The 22396-nt window shown below is 44.7% G+C and overlaps 1 protein-coding gene across 1 annotated transcript in view; it reads right to left on the bottom strand.

Annotated features, from left to right (window-relative positions):
* Positions 1 to 22396, bottom strand: part of LOC126456466 (uncharacterized) — a 537527-nt gene that overhangs the window by 5571 nt on the left and 509560 nt on the right. The window contains exons 7-8 of the mRNA XM_050092217.1: positions 8899 to 9211; positions 8439 to 8853 (exon numbers count right to left, since the gene is read on the bottom strand). Coding sequence (XP_049948174.1) covers positions 8439 to 8853; positions 8899 to 9211 — 728 coding nt within the window. The remainder of the gene's footprint in view (positions 1 to 8438; positions 8854 to 8898; positions 9212 to 22396) is intronic.

Genomic DNA, 22396 nt, shown 5'->3' with positions numbered 1-22396 from the left:
GATCGCCTCAAACTTGCGGAAATAGAAAGTCCGGGTGATATGCAGTTTTCACAGAATGGATCGGTAGTCAGGGGCTCCTATTGTTAACCGATCAACAAGTTGCAATAATTTAATAAATAAATAATTATAAAAATCCGCCTCGATTGCACAAAGTACCTGGTGTTTACCTTAGGTTTCAGCTTGGGTAACCACGCCTTCTTCAGAACAATTTTATAAAACAGCTTGCCTAAATGGGCGTAGTCAAAGGCTAAAATAAACACCTACAGGGACAAGACCCCATAAAAATGGAGAGCCTGTGACCATCGTACGTTGGCTGGGGCAAGGCAGCACACACAGAGATAAGTAATATTATTGACTTGGTACATATGTACCGTGTATTTGTAAAAAAAATTTATGGGGTCTTGCCCCTGTAGGTGTTTATTTTAGCTTTTGACTATGCTCATTTAGGGAAGCTGTTTTACAAAATTGTTCCGAAGAAGGCGTGCTTACCCACGCTGAAACCTAGGTACACACCAGGTACTTTGTGCAATCGAGGCGGATTTTTATAATTATTTCGTTACTTACGATTGCTGACGCGCTGCAATGCTGAAAGTTCTTAAGTTGCAATAATACTTAGAATGTGTATTTTTTGTGCAGACATACTCTTTTTTAAATACACTGAGGCGAAACAGAAACTGGTATATGCATGCACACTCAAAATTCAGAGATATGTAAACAGGCAGAATACGGCGCCGTGGTCGGCAGTGCCTATATAAGACAAGTGTCCGGTGCAGTTGTTATATCAGTTACTGTTGCTACACTTGCAGGTTATCAAGATTTACCTGAGTTTGAACCTGGTGTTATAGTCGGTGCACGAGCGATGGGACACAGCATCTACGAGGAAGAGACTAAATGAGGAACTTCCCGTGCAACAATATCACGACTGTACCGTTAATGTCCGCTGCTCGTGGTCTCGCGGTAGCGTTCTCGCTTCCCGAGCACTGAGTCCCGGGTTCGATTCCCGGCGGGGTCAGGGATTTCCCATGCCTCGACATGACTGGCTGTTGTTGTGTCGTCTTCATCATCATCATTCATGTCCATTACGGTCGGAGGAAGGCAATGGCAAACCACCTCCACTAGGACCTTGCCTACTGCGGCGGTGCGGGTCTCCCGCATCGTTCCCCTACGCTCTGTCACGGAGTACGGGTCATCATCATCATCATCATCACCGTTAATTTCAGGAATCCGGTAAGACATCAAATCTCCGACATTGCTGCGGCCGGAAAAATATCCTGCAAGAACGGGACCAGCGATGAGTGAAGAGAATCGTTCAACGTGACAGATGTGCAACCCTGCTGCAGTAGCAATGCTGGGCAATCAACATGTGTCAACGTGCGAACCATTCAACAAAACATCATTGACATGGTCTTTAGGAGCCGAAGGCCCACTCGTGTACCGTTGATGACTGCATTACACAAAGCTTTATGCCTCGCCTGGGCCCTTCAACACCGACATTGGACTGTTGACGACTGGAAACATGTTGCCTGGTCGGACTAGTCTCGATTCAAATTGTATCGCGCGGATGGACGTGAACCGGTATGGAGACAACCTCATGAATCCATCGACCCTGCATGTCAGCAGGTGACTGTTCAAGATGGTGGAGGCTCTGTAATGGTGTGCGGCGTGTGCAGTTGGAGTGATATGGGACTCCTGATAGGCCTAGATACGACTCTGACAGGTGACATGTACGTAACCATCGTGTCTGTTCACCTGCATCCATTCATGTACATTGTGCATTCCGACGAACTTGGACAATTACACCACGACAATGCGACGCCCCACACGTCCAGAATTTCTACAGAGTGGCTCCAGGAACACACTTCTGAATTTAAACACTTCCACTGGCTACCGAACTCCCCAGACATGAACATTATTGAGAATATCTAGGATGCCTTGCAAAGTGCTGTTCAGAAGTGATCTCTAACCCCTAGGACTCTTACGGATTTATGGACAGCCCTGCAGGATTCATGTTGTCAGTTCCCTCCAGCACTACTTCAGACATTAGTCGAGTCCATGCCACATCGCGTTGCCGCACTTCTGCGTGCTCGCGCAGGCCCTACACGATATTAGGCAGGTGTATGAGTTTCTTTGGCTCTTCACTGTAGAACAATGCCTGTTGACATTAACTGAATGAAAGTAGGGTAAATTAGAATATCAGTGGTGTCTGTTGCAGCATTACAGTGCGAATCGTTTAAGAGATATCGTATTTTAAAAAGTTTGCAAACTGACACTAGTTTGTGCCATTCAACCGTCGCAGTTGCTACGTACTATGTTGTTATGTTTGCTTACAGTTTGCTTGTGCGTTTCTTGAGTGCACTGCAAGTCAGTCAGCGTGAGACAGTCCAAGCAGTAGGTCGTGAGTGGACGATGGGATATACCAATGCAGAAAAAGCCGAGATCGTCATGATGTATAGAGAGTGAAGGAAGAACGCAGTTATTTCTTGTGTGGTGTATGCGGCAAGATATCCCAATAGATGTCAGCCATCTGGGGAATTATTTATCAACCTCTTAAACCAGTTACATAAATTTAGTGGTTTAATACCTAGACAACATAACAGAAGGAAACAAGTGACGACAAAAGAGGGGGAAATAATGTTCTTCCTGCAAGTGCACTGTGCATCCTCCATCGACATATGCTACATCTCTCTATACCAAGAACGGCGTGAAAATGATTATGAGAATCGTGTTAACTTATGTAGATGAGCATCAAAACAGAATACCCCAGATGTATTGTGTATCTTGTTTAGTGATAAAGCCACATTTATTAATCATAGTCAGTTAACATGTCGAACATGCACTATTGGTTTGTTGACAATCCACGTTGCCTTCGCCAGGTGAAGCGTCTGTGACCGTGGAGTGTAAACGTGTGGTGTGGGATAGTGATCATCAGCTGACAGCCTCGTTTTTCATCCACAGAACAATGAATGCACACAAGTATCACAAACTCCTACCAGACCACCTTCCATGGATGCTGGAAGGCGTTCCTCAGCAGACTAGGTGGAGGAACCTGTGATACAAACATGGTGGCTGTCCAGCCTATAGTGCACGAACTTCTACAGCATGTCTTCACGAATTATTTCGAAATCATTGGATTGGACGCAGAGAACCTGTACCTTGGCCGGCCCATTCCCTGGATTTGGCAACTATAGACTTTTTTCTGCAGGGAAAGCTGAAAGACGCTTTCTAAAAGGCCATATCAACTACACCTGATGATATACAATGATGTATTACTGCAGCCTGCCTGGACACCTTTACTGAAACGCTAGCAAGTGTGCAGCACTCGTTCCGTAGCAGACTGGAAGCGTGTTGCCGCTGCTGGTGGTCATTTTGAATCAATCTGTGATGGCTAATTGTCTCGTTACGCTGTAGAAACTCTCTCCGTTTGTGATCGGACATCACCTTGCTGAAGTGTAAGCCCAGGTTCGTTTGCCATTAAGAGCAACAAACTGGGACATAGAATATCATTGTCGTGTCACTATGCTGTAAGGGCGCTGCGCATGACAACCAAAGACGTCCTATTACGTAAGGACACGGCACCGTGGACTATCACTCCTGGTTGGTGGGCCATATGGTGTGTGACAGTGAAGTTAGTATCCCATCTCCGCCCTGGGCGTCTCCAGCCCATCTTCAGCCAGGAATCTCATTGACTAGTGTAGAATTGTTTTCAGTGGTGCTGTAAGTCCTGCTTTGAACTGAACCTCAGTGACCAGTGAAGACGTGTTTGGAGACGCCCCAGACAGCAGAGGGATACCAGCCTGACTAGACTGATGGTCTGGGGTGCCATTTATTTTCATAGCAGACACCTTCGGTTTTCATCTGCGGCACCATTGTATGTTGTATGTTAACCGGGGACCTAGAAACGACGGAGAGGATCTGTCCCCGACGCAGCCGCAGTGGTCCACAACCCTACAACGACTACCGCAGTCCACTTCACCTCTCCACCGCCCCACACTGAACCCAGGGTTATTGTGTGGTTTGGCCCCGGTGGACCTCCCCCCATCCCCCCCCCCCCCCCCAGGGAACGTTTGACACCAGATGAGTGTAACCCCTATGTTTGCATCGTAGAGTAATGGTGGTGTACGCGTACATGGAGAACTTGTTTGCGCAGCAATTGCTGATATAGTGTAGTTGAGGCGGAATAAGGGGAACCAGCCCGCATTTGCCGAGGCAGATGGAAAACCTCCTAAAAACCATCCACAGACAGGCTGGCTCACCGGACCTCGACACAAGTCCACTGGGCGGAATCGTGCTAGGGACCAAGTGCTCCTTCCCACTCCAGAAAGCTGTGCATTGGACCACTCGGCTAACCGGGTGGGCTGTGGCACCATTACGCCACAGCAATACATCAATGATATTCTATGGCCCATTTAGTGGCCCTTCACGGCATGCCATCCTGGGCTTACGTTACAGCAAGATAATGGTCAACTGCACATGGCGAGAGTTCTTACTGCTTGTGTTCGTGCTTACGAAACCCTACCTTGGCCAGTCTCTCCCATGCTTTCCACAAGCGCTCAGCTGGATTTAAGTTGGGGGAATGGACAAGCCAGTCCATTCAACGAATGTCCTCTCATTCCAAGAGCTCGTCTGCCTGCGCAATTAGACGCGGTCGCGCATTACCATGTATAAAAATGAAGCCAGGGCCGAGTGTACCTCTGAAAAGAGGCACATGGAGAAGGAGAACAGTTGCACAATAACGCTGACTGTGAGTGTACCGTGTTCAATGATCTGGAGGTCAGTTCAACATAATGGCTTCCCACACCATGACACGTGGGCCACCAAAACGATCATTTTCGACAATACCGGACGTACCCTCACATGGCAAGAGGTGGGAACTCGTAATACACTCAGGAACAATGCGAAACATGATCGTTTTGGTGGTCCAGGTGTTGCGGTGTAGCGACGCATAATACTGCATTGGTGTACTCGCTTCCGAATCTTTGAAAATGGTGCGCTCACCAGGCAATGTTATTGTGACTCTGGACTCCTTCCCCATGTGCGTCCTTTCAGGGGTGCTTTCGACCCTCACTTCATTTTTATGGATGACTCTGCTCGAATGCATCGAACATCACAGGTGAAGGAACTCTAGGAAGGAGAGGATGTAGGGGGAATGGATTGGCCTTCCTGTTCCTCCCACCCAGCATGCGTGGGATACGTTGGGGAGACCAACTGCAGCTCGTTCACATGCACCAAGGAACGTCAAGCAGTCGTCAGCTGCGGCGGTGGAGGAATGGAACGCCCTACCACAGTAACTCCTTATCAATGTTGTGGCCAACACGGCAGCACGTTGCGGAGTACGCATTCATGCACTGCCATTCATTGTAATTATTATCTTTGATTGAAAGTGTCGTTTCTGTTCGTATCATTGCGCATTTCTGTGTACCTCTGTACTGTACTGCGAAGTTCTTTCTGTTTATGGTCCAAATATCATCGAACATTGTTAGTTGGCAGTGGCACAACTTGGGAAAGTTACTTTCATCCTTCAGTTTTGAACAGCATTGTAGACTGAGACAAGAAATAACGAATTTTGTGGAGAACCGGGGAGGAAAAGAGTGTATTTGAAGTCTATGTCCCGAGAGGAAAAGAGAAGTTGACAGAGTGTGTATTAAGACATCAGGGAATAACTTACAAGGAACTACAGGGAGCTGTAGAGAACAAAAAGTATAAGGTTGGAATGCATACGTAAAATAATTCAGGATGGACAGGGTTAGCTCTACTCTGAGTAGAGAAGACTGACACCGGAGACGAAATATTTGTGTACCTCATTAAATACGAGGGTCACTCCAAAAGAAATGCCACTATTTTTTTAAAATCCATCTTTTATTCTACATGCTTGAAAGTTTTACAGTGTGTAGATACATTCTTTAGGAACAATATTTTCATTTCTCCGTATAATTTCCATCCCTCTCATCTGCCTTACGCCACCTTGGAACCAGCGCCTGTATACCTGCACGGTAAAATTATGGACCAACCTGTTGGAGCCACTGTTTGGCAGCGTGCACAAGGGAGTCATCATCTTCAAACCTTGTTCCACGAAGATAGTCTTACAGTTTCCCAAAGAGATGATAGTCATAGGGAGCCAGGTCAGGATGTAAGGCGGATGTTTCAGTGTTGTCCATCCGAGTTCTGTGATCGCTTCCATGGTTGACATGTGGCCGTGCATTGTCGCGCAACAGCAAAACATCCTGCTTTTACCGATGTGGTCGAACACGACTCAGTCGAGCTTGAAGTTTCTTCAGTGTCGTCACATATGCATCAGAATTTATGGTGAAAAATGACGGAGCCATGTTTCATCACCTGTCACAATTCTTCCAAGAAATTCAACTCCACTATTCTCGTACTGTTCCAAAATTTCCCTGCATACCGTTTTCTTGTTTCTTTGTGAGCCACTGTCAACATTCTGGGAACCCAGCTGGCACAAACCTTTTTTAACGCCAACACTTTCAGTATTCTGCAAACACTTCCTTCCCCTATACCAACGTAGCGTGAGAATTCGTTCACTGTGATGCATCTGTCAGCAGTCACCAATTCGTTAACTCTCTGCACATTGTCGGGAGTGTGTACAGTACGAGGCCTGCCGCTGCGAGTACAATTCTCGATATTGCCGTGCCCGCTTTCATCACGTAACCTGCTTGCCCACCGACTAAGTGTACTGCGACCGACAGCAGCATCACCATATACCTTTTTCAATCTCTTGTGGATGTTTCCCACTGTCTCGTTTTCACAGCACAGGAATTCTATGACAGCACGTTGCTTCTAACAAACGTCAAGTGTAGCAGCCATCTAGAAGACATGCTGCGGTGGCGCCACTCACGGGAACAGGTTGAACCAAGTTTGAAAACAAGCGGTAAGGATGTATCTACACACTGTAAAACGTTCACACATGCAGAATTAAAACTGTATTTTACAAAAATAGTGTGCGTTTCTTTTGGAGTGACCCTCGTACTTTTGCGAAATGGATTCGCATTTTGACTTCAGCTGTTTGTGACACATGACAATTTGTGCCAGACCTGGAATCGGACCCGTATTTCCCGCTTATCGCGAGCGGTCGCACTAACGACTGCGGCTGTCTGAGCGCGCCTCAAGGACCGACGCAAACTTCCATGTGTCATGGAGTCAACAATCATTAACAATAAAACCTTGAACCATTTTGCAGCACTGCCCGTGACACCATAGAATTCTAATCCTTTTAAATAAATTAGAATTCTATGGTGTCACAGGCAGTGCTGCAAAATGGCTCAAGTCATACCTCGCTAACAGGGAACAAAGGGTGTCAGTGCAAGGGACTAGTGAAGTAAGTCATCAGTCATCATCAGAATGGGAAGAAATTACATGTGGTGTCCCACAAGGATCAATTTTAGGGCCATTGCTTTTTCATGTGTACATTAAGAGTTCGTTTTGTTTGCAGGTGACACAAGTATTGCAATAAATAGTATGTCGAGTGTAGTTCTAGAAAGATCTGCTAATGATATTTTCATGGATATTAATAAATGGTTTAAAGCCAACTCACTGACATTAAACTTCGAAAAGACTCACTATATGCAATTCAGAACCTGTAAGAGGTTTTCACCCGGCATATGCATAAAGTATGAAGAAGAGCAGATAGAAGAGACTGACTGTCTTAAATTTCTGGGATTACAACTTGATAATAAATTCAGTTGGGAGGAGCACACCACAGAACTGCAGAAAACGCCTTAACAAATCAGTATTTGCAATTCGAGTGTTAGCAGACATAGGCGACATGAAAATGAAAAAGCTTGCATACTTTGACAACTTTCATTCCATAATGTCATATGGTATAATATTTTGTGGTAACTCTTCAAGCCAAACAAAAGTTTTCAGAGTCCAACAGCGTATAATACGGATTATTTGTGGAGTAAAATCACGGACGTCCTGTAGAAACCTCTTCAAAGAACTGGGTATACTAACTACTGCCTCTCAGTATATTTACTCCTTAATGAAATTTGTCCTAAATAACGTATCTCTTTTTCCAACAAACAGCTCAGTTCATACATACAATACCAGGAACAAAAATGATCTGCACAAAGACTTAAAAGCACTTACTTTAGTTCAAAAAGGGGTCCACGACTCAGGAACACTCATCTTCAGTAATTTGCCAGCGAACATAAACAATTTAGTTACAAATAAAGATCAGTTTAAAAGGAGCCTGAAAGACTTAATAGTGGCCAACTCCTTGTACGCCACTGACGAATTTTTTAATGGAAACAAATGATGTACTCTATATATTCATACTATTAGTATTGTTACTTCAGCTTTAAAAAAAAAAAAAGTTGACATGTTCCACATCCACGAGGATCTCCTCAGCACGGATCTATGGAACGAAAAACTAATCTAATCTAATCTGTGCTACGCCTTCAGAAGTGCTGACGGCGTGGTCTCACCTGGCGGCGCTGCTGAGCAGGGAGTCGGAGTCCTCCTCCTCGCTGGAGTGCACGGGCGACTCCTCGTCGTCGTCGAAGAAGGAGGCGCTCTTGGCGGCGCTGGAGGAGACGTAGTGCGCGTGCGCGCGCGGCGCCAGCTGCACCAGGCTGCGGGCGCGGCGCGGCGGCTGCGGCAGCAGTCTGGCCGGCACGATCTCCGCCTCGCGCTCCAGCGCCTGGATGCGCACCGTGAAGCCCACGGCGGGCGGCCTCTCCTCCGCGATCAGCAGCGGCTCCTCCTTGCGCTTGCCCGCCTTCGCTACCGCCGCCGCCTCGGCCGCGTACGCCTCCGTCTCCGCGTCGTTGATGATGTTGCGCAGCTCCTCGATCACCTCGTCGATGGTCGTCTCTTCGTCCTCGTCGGCCGCGGCTCCGCCTCCGACTACGCCGCCGCCGCCAGCGCCGCCACCGACGACGCAGCCCTCGGCTTCGCTGGGCTCGGGGCCGTCGTCGACGCTGGTCTCCTGCATGAGGATGGTGTCGTTGTGCACGTGGAAGAGCTCGTACACCATGGGCTCGCGCTCCTCCAGCGAGTGCTCCTGGTCGGAGGAGCTGATGCCCTCGTCCTCGGCGGGAGTCGAGCCGCCGCCCCCCGCGTCCGTCTGTTTCTGCTGTTGGCGCTGTTGTTGATGTTGTTGCTGCTGCTGCCTCTTAACTGTCGCCTCCAGTTCCGAACAGCGGTCTTTCAGGCACCTCTCCAGTGACACGAGCACCCCTTTCTCCTCTTGCAGAATCTGTAAAACATAAGGAACGTAAATAGTTTCCGTTTGGTAAAACGCTTCGGCTTTCATCTTCATCTACATTTATACTCCGCAAGCCACCCAACGGTGTGTGGCGGAGGGCACTTTACGTGCCACTGTCATTACCTCCCTTTCTTGTTCCAGTCGCGTATGGTTCGAGGGAAGAACGACTGCCGGAAAGCCTCCGTGTGCGCTCGAATCTCTTTAATTTTACATTCGTGATCTCCTCGGGAGGTATAAGTAGGGGGGAAGCAATATATTCGATACCTCATCCAGAAACGCACCCTCTCGAAACCTGGACAGCTGTTACACCGCGATGCAAAGCGCCTGTCTTGCAGAGTCTGCCACTTGAGTTTGCTAAACATCTCCGTAACACTATCACGCTTACCAAATAACCCTGTGACGAAACGCGCCGCTCTTCTTTGGATCTTCTCTATCTCTTCCGTCAACCCGACCTGGTACGGATCCCACACTGATGAGCAATACTCAAGTACAGGTCGAACGAGTGTTCTGGAAGCCACTTCCTTTGTTGAAGGACTACATTTTCTAAGGACTCTCCCAATGAAACTCAACATGGCACCCGCCTTACCAGCAATTAATTTACTTCAGATCGTTCCGTACGCATACTCCCAGATATTTTACAGAAGTAACTGCTAGCAGTGTTTGTTCCGCTATCATATAATCATACAATAAAGGATCCTTCTTTCTATGTATTCGCAATACATTACATTTGTCTACGTTAAGGGTCAGTTATCATTCCCTGCACCAAGCGCCTATCCGCTGCAGATCTTCCTGAATAACGTTAAGGGTCAGTTACCATTCCCTGCACCAAGCGCCTATCCGCTGCAGATCTTCCTGAATTTCGCTGCAATTTTCTAATGCTGCAACTTCTCTGTATACTACAGCATCTTCCGCGGTAAGCCGCATGGAACTTGCGACACTATCTACTAGGTCATTTATATATATTGTGAAAAGCAATGGTCCCATAACACTCCCCTGTGGCACGCCAGAGGTTAACTTTAACATCTGTAGACGTCTCTCCATTGAGAACAACATGCTGTGTTCTGTTTGCTAAAAACTCTTCAATGCAGCCACACAGCTGGTCTGATATTCTGTAGGCTCTTACTTTGTTTATCAGGCGACAGTGAGGAACTCTATCGAACGCTTTCCGGAAGTCAAGGAAAATGGCATCTACGTGGGAGCCTGTATCTAATATTTTCTGGATCCCATCAACAAATAAAGCGAATTGGGTCTCACACGATCGCTGTTTCCGGGATCCATGTTGATTCCTACAGAGTAGATTCTGGGTTTCCAGAAATGAGATGATACGCGAGCAACTTATGGGGAATAAAAGAGTCTTGGTTTCGAATAAGGCAAAGCCAATGGGTTTCGAGTACGGCAAAGCTAATGCGAATCCAATAAATGTGAATTTCCTTCGCCTTGCAAGGTCTCAGCAGAACAACAACAACAACAACAACAACAACAACAACGCAGCTCAAACGTGTATGCTAGCAATCGTAACATTCGTCCTGTGCAGTTCAATAAATACTTAGGGACTACAACTCCGTATAACAGAAAAAGGATTGATGATCTAGGTAATGTTGTGTTCAACAACAAACCAAAGACTGCGAACTATTGGCAGAACACTGAAAACATGTTCTTCTGTAGTGCTCCTGTGCTGTGTGAAATCCTTAGCAAGTAGGATTGACGGAGGACTGGAAAAAGTTCGAAGAAGGGTAGCTCGTTGTGTACTATCGCGAAGTAGGGGAGAGAGTGCAATGGATATGATACACGAATTGGGGAGGCAGTCACTAAAACATAGGCGTTTTCCGCTGCGGCAGGACCTTCTCATGATATTTCAGTCACCACCTTTCTCCGCAGAGTGTGAAAATATTTTGTTGCGGCCCACCTATGAGAGAGAAAAATGATCATCATAATAAAGTAAGAGAAATCGGAACTCGCACTGAATCATTTGAATGTTCCTTTTCGTCGTATGGAGTTCGAGAGTGGATCAGCAGAGAAATAACTTGGAGTTCAATGATACCTCTGCCAGGCACTTAATTGTGACCTTAGATGTAGATGCGTAGTCACAGCAGTATTACTGAAAGCAATCGTTTGTTAAAAATATACACATCAACAAAAGGTTTGCGTCATCCATTTATTTTGAAATTCGTGACACAGAAACAAAAATTGGCTCTGAGACGTGCGCATATATTCATTTGCAATGCGCCCAGACTACCAAATAAAAAGTCATTTATGTAACGAGAAAGTCATCTGTTTCCCACGTGTTTTTTTCGGCAATCTTGAGCAACGTCAGTACGTGAATCTGTCGTGGCTAACCATCCCTGAGATCATCGAGCTAGCCCAGGTTCCAATTACCCACTCTTCAATTGCGATTCTGCGTAAGTCGCGCACACTATGTGGTCGTAATCGACGTCCGAAACTAGCACATTTCAATAGAGAACAGCGCGATGAGGATGCTAATCATCATAAATCAAGATGAAATTTTTACCAAAATGTTGGCGATACGGTCCCACTATTAGTTGCATAGGCATGTTCCTGTAACATAGAGCAGTGAGATTGCCCTGAACGACGGCGACAGGTGTACGGTGGCCCCACGTAACGTCATTGCAGAACACCACTCCACCACAACCCTGTTCCACATCTGTGGCAGAGTGTTGAAGGCGTTCGATATTACCGGGCTGTCTCCAAATACGTAGTCTGCGATTACAAACAGATCCATGTTTCGTACGTAAATAACAGCCGAAGCCAGTTCTGCACGTCCATTCTGCATGATTTCTTGCCCATCTGTAACGGAATCCACGATGCAGTGGTGTATGACGTAGTGCTCGTCGTGGTCGTCTGGAATGGAGGTTTGCATCATGCAATCGTCTTCTAACACTTTTGATGCGATACATAACGTCCTGTAACCCCTTAGAACACCGCATTCGTTTCTGGAGAGCACAGCCAACAGTTCTTTTGACTTAAAAGTCGTAGATATCGACAATTTTGTGAACCTGTCGAGCGTGGAACGTCCTGTGCGGCGGAAGTCTTCAATCTTATCTGTCAGTTGGAACCGATTCTATGTTCGTACCGCATTACTTTGACTCTACTGCACACATCGAGCAACTTTCCTGATTGACAAGCCTTCTTCGCTTAAAGTGATGATACCGACCCGATCACTCGTCGCGACTGTCCTTCGTGGCATTATGGATGTTCGCTCTACTGTTCCACTGACGTCTCCAATGCATCCCTATTGCTCAAATGGCTCTGAGCACTATGGGACTAAACTTCTGAGGTCATCAGTCCCCTAGAACTTCGAACTACTTAAACCTAACTAACATAAGGGCATCACACACATCCATGCCCGATGCAGGATTCGAACCTGCGACCGTAGCGGTCGCGCGGCTCGAGACTGTAGCGCCTAGAACCGCTCGGTCACTCCGGCCGGCGTTCCTATTGCTACTTTAATTTCAAGTGAAATGCTGCAATCTATTCGAGTGCTACATTCTGCCATCGGTAACGCTCATTCTAACTTTGTGTATGTTTACTATCAACGTTAGGGACGACTTTCCCATCGGTAGAGGTACAGTCACAACAGAAACGCGCCTGCGCGATATATCGAGGTGATACAAACGCTACTCTTGGCTTGTCTATTTTAAATTTTTTTTTTAATTTTGGAATTTCCTATGCTTATTGAAGTATAATTATTGTATATTACGTCAAGAGTGCTATGTAAAGACCATGCATCCACATCTGCTTGAACTACTTGACCACTTGTAAACTATGAACTCTCTTTGGAGAAACGGTGAGTTTGTGAAAGGAACTGTTCGCTTCAACTCCAGAAAATGAAACTAATACAGTTCATGTTTTGGGGGATTTACATGTGAGAATCACAACTGTCGCTGCGGAGAATGGTTGTCTGTAAGACCTCCTGGAGGTTTTTGTATTCAAGCTGGAAGGAACTCTTTCTGGTATTGGAGCACAGGCTTCAGTGTGTAATCATTTTGCTTCCTAAAACCAGCTTGTTCTGGCTTGAATATACAAATATATCCAGTTTCAAGAACTCGTAGGCAAACATGTTCCAATATTAGCTATAAACGTTGATCAAAACTGAATGACCAACGGTGCTTTAGTAGGTTGTTTTTTCACAAGTTGGATGATATACCGGGTGATCAAAAAGTCAGTATATATTTGAAAACTGAATAAATCACAGAATAATGTAGATAGAGAGGTACAAATTGACACACATGCTTGGAATGACATGGGGTTTTATTAGATCAAAAAAAAAAAAAAAAAATACAAACGTTCAAAAAATGTCGGACAGATGGCGCTTCATCTGATCAGAATAGCAATAATTAGCATAACAATGTAAGACAAAGCAAACATGATGTTCTTTACAGGAAATGCTCAATATGACCACCATCATTCCTCAACAATAGCTGCAGTCGAGGAATAATGTTGTGAACAGCACTGTAAAGCATGTCCGGAGCTATGATGAGGCATTGGCGTCGGATGTTGTCTTTCGCGATACACTTGCGACTTCAGGTAACCCCAAAGCCAATAATCGCACAGACTGAGGTCTGGGGACCTGGGAGGCCAAGCATGACGAAAGTGGCGGCTGAGCACACGATCATCACCAAACGAAGCGCGCAAGAGATCTTTCGCGCGTCTAGCAGTACGGTTTTTTTTTTTTTTTTTTTTTTTGTTCTAATAAAACCCCATGTCATTCCAAGCATGTGTGAATTTCTACCTTTCTACCTACATTATTCCGTGGTTTATTAAGTTTTCAAATTCATACTGACTTTTTGATCACCCGGTACAAAATAAAATCTTTATTTCTTGGCAGGAGCGAGTGTTTCTACTTTATATGTATGTTTGAAGCGTTTTACGATAATAGTTATCACAGGCGGAAAAGGTAATAGGGGAGGAAATAATTAAAGTAATTAACTGTATGCGTTGATTTAAAGATATGCATTTTAGGCCGTTTCAAATCTTATTTCAAAAGCTGTATTCACTTCTTGTCTGTACCGATTATCGTTCACGTTTATTTTTCTTACAAGGCTACATTCTAGACAAATATTACCAGAAAAGACTTCTTAGCGTTTACATTTATATTAGATATCGAAATATTCCTCTTTTTCAAAAAAGCTTCTGTTGATTTTGTTGGTCTGCATTCTACATTCTCTGTACAATCTGCTTCATAGCGCAAAGAAACAATGCGCCCAGCTTTTATGGCATAGAATTCAATCAGATCACGCACAGAAAGCAGTAGAAGCTGCATGGTTTTCACGCAAACGAAATATGAAAGAGCGACGCTAGGTTTGGTGAGTCGTTACGTTAATATTCCACTATTTAATATGATCCCCTACAAGATACGTATTCAAGGGCAGTGAATTTGAACTCATTGAATAGTACCACTTGCTGCATTCAGAAATCTGCATCGCTGGTAAAGTGTTGTCATTTATTTTGCTCGGCCTAGCCGCTGATAATTCACGGAAACTGTTTTGTATATTGCGTATCTGAAGAAGACAGGAATACGGTCAGATAATCTATTCTAAAGAAAGGAAATGATTTTCTGTTGTCTAGAAAGTAACTGACGTCAGATTCTATCTGTACGTGTAGATAATTGTCCTTCATTATGGAATTTTAATTATTGCTTTTCATCATATCAGAACACGCTGAATCTTTTATTTATGCAAATGATAAACTGTATCCTATTGTTTTCTGCCGGTGGATACGTGTAGTCTTGACCCCAATGCCATAAAAGTTAACAATTGCAACAGAACTATTATTCTCCTCTTCGCTGAAGAATATACAAGAAGGAATGCAGAGGATTTGGGCGTGATGGCTACAACAATTGAAATGATTTATCTACAAGTTGCAGACAAATAAGCCGTTGAGCAATACAGAAGTAAACGTTCACTTTCTAGTGGTAAAACGAAAAGTGACATATGAAACATATTTTTTTCTTTCATTTTCCTTCCATTTCTATTGTTTTTAGCTGTGAGCCATGACAACTATATCAAGATCAGGTAAATGTGGTCTCCAATAAAAATTTGTTTTAATAATAATAATAATATGGTGTCGGAGGGTCAGTGTTTGTCAGTTATTACGTAACAACTTATTTGTAGTCAGAACTGCAACAACCTTAGCAAGTGGTGTACTAGTTTTGGGTTTTCAGTGCGTTGTCATTTTCTCTGTACGCGAGATTTCGACAGCTTCTCCAACAGTCATCGTCGAGTACAGAGCGTAGATTTCATTGCTCGCTGTTTGTATTCACACCAACTAGAAATTATGTCTAAGTCACGGGTCAGTTGTAGAGCTATATATTAAGTACTGATTTATTATAAGGTATTCTGTACATCAAAAAGCTAGCAGCCTGCTTATCCCCATTAGAGCCAAAATTGAAAGGAAAGCGATTTACGTTCACGTTTTGCGATAACCACTTTGCTAACAATGGTAATTGCAGCTAAGTGGCACAATAAAAGGTGTCTGGCGGATCCGCCGTTCGGTTTTGCCACATATCGGATTTGTCTGGAACACTTCATATCGACTACCCTCTTTCTTCATTTCTGAAAACACAATCGACCTAGTAGTCGTAGTGTCAAAACTGCGTGGGGGAAGTTAAACGTTGCAGTTTCTGTTGGTAGTACCTAGCGCTGATTATGTCATAATTTCCCATCACACGTCTCTGCCCACCGCAAAGACCAGTCTTGTCATTTAGATTTTTGTTCATCAGTTTTAGCAACTGTTTTTGAAGACTGCCGATGTGAAAAAATGGCACAATAGTTGCGTCAAAAATTGTTTTTTGACGCAGATGGTGTGCTAGTTCTTCAAATCAGATATCTTGTTATTCCATTCACACAGCCATCCTCTAGTGCAACCGGACTGATTCTTTATGCCACCTATACTTGCTTGGCATAGTCAAAGAAAAAGACTGGACGTGATGAAAGCTCAAAAAGTAGTAAGACTCCTTCACACAAATTAAAATTGCATTCTACAACAATTTGAAAAGATCAACATCAAATATTTATCGAAAATTGCGAAAAACTATAAAATAAAAATACCAACACCGGATATTGCCATTCCGTTATTGACATATCGGTGAAAACGATAGCGCCGATGTATGTCGATATTTATTAGGAAAAAAAATCGATATTTTATCAACAGCCGTAACTGGAACCTTGAAGTGGAATGTGCCGGCCTTCATGTTCGTATGCAGTCCAACATCGAACTACTGTCTCATCCGAATGCCCCTCAAATCAGCATATTACACGATTCATCCAACCGTCCAAGTGGAGTTCCACGATGAGGCCCCTCTCACGCTCTGTCACACGCTCATAATGTTATCTCACACAAGTGTCTTTCACTGAACACCTGACGCTTTTCACGTCACTTACAGACCCTGCCAAGCCTCGTAACAACACTAAACGCGATCAACACTAATGCACTCTGGTGGCCGATCCACCTGTCGCAGGAAATTGCAGCTCTAATCATTCAAATGCCCCCAGAAGGTGTGTACATGTACGAAGTTACTCTGACATCGGACCATGTCTGCTGCGTGCTTCACTCTTTTCGTCAGGCAGTGTAGATACTGGCGATCGTTCAGGCTGACTTAAGAATCATAGCAGTAACAAACAACCTTCATTACTGTCTGTGACGATTCCAGGAAGAGAAAGGGAGGTTAAGACGTCTAGCAAATGATGTCTCAAGAGTGAAAAGCCCATCAGAATAACTCACGAGCTAAATGAAATAGCCTAACAGACGTTAAGGGTCGCGAGTAATGGAAATGTTGGCCTGCGGCGGAGATCGCATAACGAATAATAGCTCGCCGCACTTAGCAGCGATTGCGTTACGCCGCAGCAGATTGCACGAGGGCGGGGCGAGAGATGCGCTGCAGATACAACAGCGACCTCGGGGCTCCGCGTGGTCTATCGGCAGCTAGCCGCACAACAGTACTCCAGTGCACAGGGAGTTCGCGCGCCTCATTGTATTCATAGCTAAACGCTGTTATTCTAAATCACTATCTGCTGCACGAAAGCGTAATCACCGCTGTACCAAGGTCTTGTTCTAGGTTGTTTGTGTTCATTTTGTATTCAGACTTTCTGACGTTCTGAATTCTAACGAGTGGGGAGAAACTGTAACGGGCAACCAATACTGGAGAGATGCTGGTAGCATTAACCTTTGCTGCAATAGCTTGGTGAAGAGAGGCACCTAATACAAAGAAATGGGATCATCATCAGACCACCCAAAAGGATGAAGGCTACAGGAATGGTGAAAGTCTAATACAATGCTTTAGGATGCCAGTTGTAAAATAACTGGACCCCTGAAATTTTACTCGTAATTTTTATTTATAATATCCCATGTATGGCTCAGCTCAGAACTAATGTCTGTTTGATCACCATCATGGGTGATTTGAAATCTACATACCGCTGGGTAAAAGCTTCCTCTCGACTTTTCCTTATATTGCGGGCCGCTTCAGATTTTTGCAGTGTGTTGCTCCTGCGTGTTTTCCGAAATCGTGGACAGACCTTCCATTAAGTCGTCTTCTCACATATTGCTTCACATTTTCAAATACATTCTCCCTTATTATTATAAACAACGCCGTAACTCGTGTCGCAGTCCAGATATTTAAAATGTATCTTCTGTTCAGTTATTACCTTGTTAATTACCATTTTCGACAGTATTTGGTATTTACCTTGAAAAGCCCTAAGATTCCTCTAATTTTTTCGCCTTCATTTTTTCGAGGTGATAATACTTTACCCCTTGTAACTCAGGACGCCCGAAGGAGATTTTGACCCCACTCCTCTCGAATGTCAGACCCCGTAACTTCATCGCCACCAGATCTGTCTGTTAAAACACTGAAGCGAAGCAGTTTTGTACACACAGTACATGAAGTTACTCTTACTACGAATAACTACGTTCATTTCGCACTAAACGAATCCACTAAAACGTAAACAACTTTGTGCTTCGTCCAAAAGCGTCTGTGTATCAGTTAGTGTGGATAAAACGTGTCAGGAAACAGATGTTGCACCTAGTTTCGCCAAATATAAATTCCGCAAACAGCACTGCAAACGGCGGTGAAAGTCAGATGACTGTAAGATTGTTCAGCTCCATTCTTAAACATAATTCACTAACGAATCGCCCGGCTTCACAAGGGTAGGACTAACAATAAGTATGTACTCCCGGACGTCTTACCTGGCGCAGGGGTGTAGTATATACACAAACCTTCCTTGTGAATCAGTCTGGCTATTAGTGAAAACTGCGTTCAAATGGCTACAGTAGTTCTGAGATTAGCCTCCACATACATACAGAAAAATGTGACGGGGATTTTCCATCACTACGTATTATAAATTACAATACATAGTGTTGCAGAATCTTTTGTGCAAAGAACTGTTCACAGTGTTTAGAAATGAGCGCAAGTAACATTCATCTACGAGAAAGGCAATGCATCTACATCTGCATCTATGCTCCGTAAGCCAGCTGATGTGTGGTGGAGGGTGAAGGACGATTGATGATGCAGAACGCCTCTCTTTCAACTTCTACCAATGGAACTGGCTGAGCTCTCCGTGATGCTTTAGCGCTTACTAAATGAGCCTGTAACGAAACGCGTTGCTCTTCTTTGGATTTTCTCTGTTTCTTCTACGTCTTGACGAGCGATATTCAAATACTGGTCAGACCATTCAGGTACGTATCTAATTCATCCACTTCCATCTCAAGAATAACTCTAAATCATATTGTGAACTTATACATAATGACTCCTGTAGAGAAAACGACCCATGAAAAATATTAAAGAACTGTCGGAATGACGTACTTCATGGATGAATAACACTTCCTTGGAGTTCTTCCGGCTGCAGCTGTCTTCCCCACGGATGAATCATGGAGATCGTTATGCTATAAATTGCTCTGTGTACATATTTTCTTTACTTATCGACGACAAGGAACTGTATGAAAAGAATTCCGGAAGTCAGGAAAACATGGTATGAGTCTTCAAACTGGGCTTCGCTCTCTACTGGGTTCTGGAGTTGTTAGTTGAAGCTGAGTTTCATACAGTCGGTGCACACATAATCCGGGTTGTTTCCCACAGTTCGCCAGCAAAGGGATGTTCGTGAGATAGGCTTGAACTTCTGTGCAACTGCCCTGCAAGCATTTAAAAGACCGGAATGACTTTTTCCAATCAGGATGGACCATTCGACTTACGATTAATCGTTGTTCTTCCTCATATTCCACACGTAATCCAACAATTACCCCGACAGCTTCAACGAGCTTTCCTCGATCGAGTGTCTTCTCCATTTTTTAATTTCCAACCTCACTCATTTCCGTATATCATTTTCGTGACCGTGCGGTGATCGAAAATAAACTAATACAAATACATGGATGTAACAATTTGGCAGACTTCAAATCATTTTCAGGACACTGGGAAAATGCAGTGAGTCTGCGAAGGAAATTGCTTACATAAAACTCGTGCGACCCATCCTAGACTATTGTTTATTGTGTGGGGCCTACACTAAATAGAACTAACAGGGGATACTAAAGAAGAGTAATACGACTGGTCACAACCTTGTTTGGTCCACGGAAGAGAAACACTCAAGGACCTGGAATGACAGATGATTGAAAGTAAACGACAACTATCCGTGGGATAAAATTTTAAAGATTAAAATAGTCTTGATCGCAACTTTTTACTTTTATTGGAGTGACCGGTTTCGAATCTATTTAAGAACCATCTTCAAACTCCAGAACAGTGGGTGGACACCGTGGAGCAAGTTGCACCGACCCTTGACCCTGGAATAACTGGTCGGCGCAACTTGCTCCACGATGTCCACCCACTGTTCTGGAGTCTGAAGATCGTTCTTAAATAGAATCGAAACCGGTCACTCCAATAAAAATAAAAAGTTGCGATCAAGACTATTTTAATCTTTAAATTTTAATTCTAATAGATCGCTGATAATGTTTTCAAAAGTTTTATATCCGTGGGATACTTACAGTTTCAGGAAACAGTACAAAGTAAGGAATCTAAGAATATTCTACAACCACTTAATATCCTACTCTCTTTGACTCTGTAATCGACGTACTTATCACTACTGTATGCTGAAGACATTCGATTTTTTGTGTCGGCTCTCTCTTGGAGGCTTATAAGGTTATGTACCAATAACTGACATTTACACACATCAAAAAAAGTTTTGCATCACTCCAGTTCTCAGAACTCCTGAAGATAGACGTTGACCGTGGATATTGTATCACAGACACAGCCCCTTTGACTGTTCAGAGATGTCAGTAAACCCGCTCAAAGATGTAGACAACCACGCATGAGCAGCGCCTGTTAGATGCAGAGGGTCCGACAGCCGATCAGTTCCAGTCATTCCACCAGGAAGGAGGTACAGCAATCGTGTTGTCTGTAGTTCAACCATGCCTAGATGGTCAATACCGCGGTTCGATCAGGTCCGCATTGTTACTTTGTGCCAGGAAGGGCTCTCAACAAGGGAAGTGTCCAGGCGTCTCGGAGTGAACCAAAGCGATGTTGTTCGGACTTGGAGGAGATACTGAGAGACAGGAACTGTCGATGACATGCCTTGCTGGCCGGCCGCGGTGGTCTAGTGGTTCTAGGCGCGCAGTCTGGAACCGCGGGACTGCTACGGTCGCAGGTTCGAATCCTGCCTCGGGCATGGATGTGTGTGATGTTTTTAGGTTAGTTAGGTTTAAGTAGTTCTAAGTTCTAGGGGACTGATGACCACAGAAGTTAAGTCCCATAGTGCTCAGAGCCATTTGAACCATGCCTTGCTGAGGCCGCTCAAGAGCTACTACTGCAGTGGATGACCTCTACCTACGGATTATGGCTCGGAGGATCCCTGACAGCAACGCCACAATGTTGAATAATGCTTTTCGTGGAGCTGCAGGACGTCGTGTTACGACTCAAACTGTGCGCAATAGGCTGCATGATGCGCACCTTAACTCCTGACGTCCATGGCGAGGTCCATCTTTGCAACCACGGCATCATGAAGCACGGTACAGGTGGGCCCAACAACATTCCGAATGGACCGCTCAGGATTGGCACCACGTTCTCTTCACCGATGAGTGTCGCATATGCCTTCAACCAGCCAAAATAGCTAAATATACAGACAGGAGACATGTTTGGAGGCAGCCCAGTCATGCTGAACGCCTTAGACGCACTGTCCAGCGAGTGCAGAAAGGTGGAGGGGTGGCATTACGTGGGACCGACGTACGCCGCTGGTGGTCATGGAAGGCGCCGTAACGGAGCTGTACGATACGTGAATGCCATCCCCTAACTGATAGTTCAGCCATATCGGTAGCATATTGGCCAGTCATTTGTCTTCATGGACGACAATTCGCGCCCCCATCGTGCACTTCATGTGAATGACTTCCTTCAGGATAACGACTTCGCTCGTCTAGATGGCCAGCATGTTCTCCAGCGATGAACCCTATCGAACATGCCTGGGATCGATTGAAAAGGACTGTTTATGGACGACGTGACCCACTAACCACTCTGGGGGATCTACGCCGAATCGCCATTGGGAGTGGGACAATCTGGACCAACAGTGACTTGATGAACTTGTGGATAGTATGCCACGTAAATACAGGCATGCATCAATGCAAGAGAACGTGCCACTGGTTATTAGAGTTGCCGGTGAGTACAGTAATCTGGACCACCACCTCTGAAGGTCTTGCTGTATGGTGGTACAACATGCAATGTGCGGTTTTCATGAGCAATAAAAAGGGCGGAAATGATGTTTATGTTGATCTCTATTCCAATTTTCTGCACAGGTTCCGGAACTCTCGGAACCGAGGTGATACAAGACTTTTTTTTGATCTGTGTGATTAGAAGGCTGGCATGTTTGTGATAATTCTTCAATGAGCCATTGCCTTGAAACGGCGTACTGTAAGTTATAACACAAAATAGCTAAATAAGCAAAAATCAATATCGCGTCTTCCGCATTGAGTCGAAGATAATATCGGTACGGTATAATACCTACTCCTACATAGGCATTCCGCAAGCCACAGTATGGTGCGTGGCGGAGGGTAGCCTGTACCACTACTTGTCATTTCCTTTCTTGTTCTACTCGCAAATAGAATTTGGCTCTGAGCACTATGGGACTTAACATCTATGGTCATCAGTCCCCTAGAACTTAGAACTACTTAAACCTAACTAACCTAAGGACA

This window comes from Schistocerca serialis, chromosome 2, assembly GCF_023864345.2.
Source record: "Schistocerca serialis cubense isolate TAMUIC-IGC-003099 chromosome 2, iqSchSeri2.2, whole genome shotgun sequence".
Taxonomy (NCBI): domain Eukaryota; kingdom Metazoa; phylum Arthropoda; class Insecta; order Orthoptera; family Acrididae; genus Schistocerca; species Schistocerca serialis.
The sequence above is the reverse complement of the archived record's forward strand: the minus strand, read 5'-3'. Positions and strand labels throughout refer to the sequence as shown.